This window comes from Odontomachus brunneus, unplaced genomic scaffold, assembly GCF_010583005.1.
Source record: "Odontomachus brunneus isolate Ranch 3 - 2012 unplaced genomic scaffold, Obru_v1 Obru_scaffold_003, whole genome shotgun sequence".
Classification (NCBI taxonomy): domain Eukaryota; kingdom Metazoa; phylum Arthropoda; class Insecta; order Hymenoptera; family Formicidae; genus Odontomachus; species Odontomachus brunneus.
In genome coordinates this window covers 1,396,098-1,400,250 of record NW_022639453.1, presented here as the reverse complement: position 1 = coordinate 1,400,250, position 4,153 = coordinate 1,396,098, and the positions used below count along the sequence as shown (strand labels likewise).

At 31.6% G+C, this 4,153-nt stretch overlaps 1 protein-coding gene across 12 annotated transcripts in view; it reads right to left on the bottom strand.

Annotated features, from left to right (window-relative positions):
* The window catches only part of LOC116844446 (fasciclin-1), a 381,499-nt gene that overhangs the window by 126,098 nt on the left and 251,248 nt on the right, over positions 1 to 4,153 (bottom strand). Inside the window, exon 1 of one of the 12 annotated variants that reach the window (XM_032816031.1) lies at positions 1,393 to 1,860. The exons of the other annotated variants lie outside the window; for them this stretch is intronic. Coding sequence (XP_032671922.1) covers positions 1,393 to 1,411 — 19 coding nt within the window. The 5' untranslated portion in view covers positions 1,412 to 1,860. Of the gene's footprint in view, positions 1 to 1,392; positions 1,861 to 4,153 lie in introns of those variants that run through there. 12 annotated transcript variants of the gene reach the window in all.

The window sequence follows — 4,153 nt, the reverse complement described above, 5'->3', positions numbered from 1 at the left end:
AGAGAGAGAGAGAGAGAGAGAGAGAGAGAGAGAGAGAGAAAGTACTAGTTGTATGAAAGAAACAGGGGTATGGAAGGATCAGTATGGATAAAGAGATTTTTGTAAACCAAATCCCTTCTTGGCTATGTAGTTAAAATAATAAATATATATATATATACATACTAACGTATGTGTATAAACATTAATATGAAATAAAAATATTAACATAAATAATAAATATAATAAAATAATAAATAAATTCAATTTGAGTAAATATGTTATTATACAGAAAATAAAACATTGTTGTATCAATAGAAATTGCCAACGTTGCTTTAATTAAAGTAAATTTTCTTGATTTAACAGTAATGCCATTGAAACTAATATTTGAATCATCGTAACAATCTATTCTTTTTAGTTAAACTGCCTAAACTGATGCAGATTGTGCAATAAATTGGAGTGAAACAAAATATGTTTAGATATGTTCTTTTTAGTTAAACTACCTGAATTGGTGCAATAAGTTAAAGTGAAACAAGATATATTTGTCTCATTCTAACTTATTGTATCAATGTGCACCAATTTAAACAGTTTAGCTAAAAAAAACAGACTTTTTCTCATTCTAACTTATTGCACCAATATAGTATGCACTTCAGACAGTTCAGTTAAAAAAACAAACTTAACATATGATGTATTAATTTCTATAGTATTACTGTTGAATCAAGAAGATTTACTTTAATTAAGGTAATGTTGGCTATTTATATTGATATAACAGCTTTTTTCTCCATGTAGCACTCACTAAATAAATATTTTTCATTTATCTAAATAATATATACATGCATTTTATATATTTATACATATTTTACTATATTATATATATATATATATATATATATATATATATATTTATTTATTTATTATATAATTATTTTTAGATATCTTTTCTCTCACTATGTACGCATCATGATGTCAACACTTTAGTGTTTGGTTTAGATTTAGAAGCAAAATCTATCTGTCCTCTTCAAGTAAATTTACCTTTCTCAAGAGGAAGAACAAATCTAATAATAATGCTCACGCGCGAATAGAAACTCTAGATATATTATTTATACTTTATATGTGTTAAATGTATCACCGCTAATTTATCGGCCGCTGAGTTATTTATTAACCAGATCTACTTCAAGTACATCGTCTGGGATGTATCAGCAATTATCACGTTAATCTTTCTAGTCGAACGCAAATAGAATCTCTCTATTACTCTTATTCGCTGATATCGTTTTCCGATCATTTCCAAGACATATTTACGTCGATATTTTCTCCCGTTCTTCGTGACTCGAGTATCTCTTTATTTTCGATTCGTCAAATGTCCGTTGAAGACTACAGGTGAGAAATCATCTGAATAATAAATAATTTTTTACACACCTGAACATACATGATGCATCACTTCTCACTCTGTCCACGTCCCAACATCCTGCGCCTTTCATCCTGGCTCCTGATTGCTCCGTCGTAGCAGGCCATACACTCACTTGTAACACTAACATTACACCGACGCGCGCGTAGTATAATCAATACGATTTGAGATTAGGTTAGGTTAAGTAACGTATATTAATCAACGCGATATTGATTAATACGACGCCGATGAGACACCGATTAAATACTGCGGGAGCAGCTGAATATCTTAATCACACGACGGAAATTGCAACCAAAGCAACGAAACACGCACGACACGTCGCGGTATGTTAATCACTCGCCGACTCGAGACGTAATAAGCCGGAACTGTACGCGACGTGCGCGCGCGCGCGACGTGTGAGTAGTTTTTTCAGCGCCGAAGCGTCTCGCGATGTATGACAACACAGTTTTTGCTATCCCTCGGCCGTTGAACGCGAGAGTTGTCGGTCGAGGACGGTTAACGACTTGCGCGCACGACTGTACGTCTTGCCGATTGTTTTGATCGCTCGCGGGCGTCGCGCACATACTTCTCCAGTCAATGTCGCAGTACATCTCGAACCGTGGAGCGACGCGTGTGTTGCGGAATGTGTGTTTATCGGTATGTTCATTGCAATTCTCGTCGAGTGATTCGAACAAGTCGCACGTGACGCGACGTCACGTCCGCACCGAGCGCGGCGGACTGCGCGCTATGTTCTCTTTAGCTGCACTTACTGCACCCTCCTGCAATCTCGGTCTTTATCCCTCTTTCCTATTGAATTTGAATATATGCATAATAAATTAGCAAGTGTAGAACACATGTGTACTTGATTCTGTATGCGTAATATGCTACACTTCTTATTTCCAGTGTAGCAAGTTCAACGAGGTGCAGTTAAAGAGAACTCTAGTAGACAAATTGTAGTGGAACGGACGTCGACCATCTCGTCATAAAATCGTCATAAGATAAAAGTACCAATGCCTGTGCTGGGATTCTGTAACTCGTTCTTGGAGTTAACGATAGTTTCGTTATCGTTGCGCAGCTTTTGTATATCGTAGAAAAGCTGCGCAATGATAACGAAACTGCCGTTAACCAATAACGACTGTCCAATAACGAGTTACAGAATCCCAGCACTGGACATGTATGTAGCATGTACCTAATTCTGGATGTTTGTTATTCTACATGTTTGTTATTTTAGTTTTAAAATATTGAAATATTCAAACTTTCAATATAGAATATATATATATATATATATATATATATATATATATATATATATATATTGAATATATATACAAATATTTTATATTTGAAAATTAAGAATTCATATTTAAAGTTGATATATTCGTATTTAAAATCAAAACAACAAGAATGTCCAGAATTAGGTACATACTTAAGTACAAACGTGTTCAGACATTGGTACTTTTACCTTACGTCATATCCGCCGAGACTATGGCGCGCGCGTCGGTGTCGTGTGAAATAATACGCATATCTCCATTCAAATCGTATCCACGAGAGCATCAGTGTCCGAACGAGCGCCCGAGTGAGTATCCGGAGTGCCGAGATGAAGCAGCCTGGATTCAGGAAGCCGAGATGGATGAAGCAGGATGTCGAGTCGTAGGCGGCGATACATCATATACTTCAAGGTAAGAAATTCGTTACACAGCAGATTTCCCGGTTTAACGGGCATTGACGAGCTGAGAATAAAGACACCCGTAATTTAAACCAGCGATCAAATCTAGTACAGCTTCGCAATAATACAGATTAGATGCAATACTGAGATAATCTAATGTTAGATAATTGTAAAATAAATACTGATAACTAAACATAGCGATACGATGTACTTATTTGATACAATTTAATTTTGAAATGAATATTGAGAACTCAATATGACGGTACGGTGTCATTTATACACTGTAAAAAAAAATATCTAGAAAATAAGAGACATTTATTCAGTGGGTACAAATTATTTACTTATATTAATATATACTGAGAAAAAAATATTGTAAAATTTACATGTAAAATATGAGATTTATTTCCGTGAAATAAAATTTACTTTATATCAGTACGCAGTTTTTACTTTGAGAAAAAATTTCTTTCGAATGAGAGTATATATACATTTTCATGAAAGTAATTATTTATTCTATTTAAACAAAAGAATTTAGGTTCAAGTAAATATGTTATTAGTATCCACCGAATAAACATTTTTCATTTTTCAGATGTTTTCTTCTCAGTGTACAAAAGTATGAAAATTATAATAATTCTGATTTCTTCATTAATTTTCTCTAATTGTTCTTTTCAATAAATGCATAATTTCAGAAAATATTACAATTTGTTATTAATATTCCTTATATAAGTTTAAAATGATTACAGATTTTACTACGCATTATACAACTAAATTATATAAATAATAACGAATTATTTCACAGAAATAAACTTTATATTCCAAGAATAAATTTTCAAGTATTTTTCTAAATGTATAAATTTTCTATATAAAAAATTTAATAATAAAATTTTCTATAAAAATTTAATAATAAAATTTTCTATAAAAATTTAATAATAAAATTTAATAATAAAATTTTCTATAAAAATTTACTTTTACATGCAAAATATAATAACAGAATCTAATATATGAAAAATATAATGTATAAATAATCTATAATCATTTTAAGTTTAGAAGAAATATTGATAACAAATTTTGTTATATTTTCTGATATTAGGTATTTATTGAAAAAAAAAAAAAAAAAAAAAAAAAAAAAA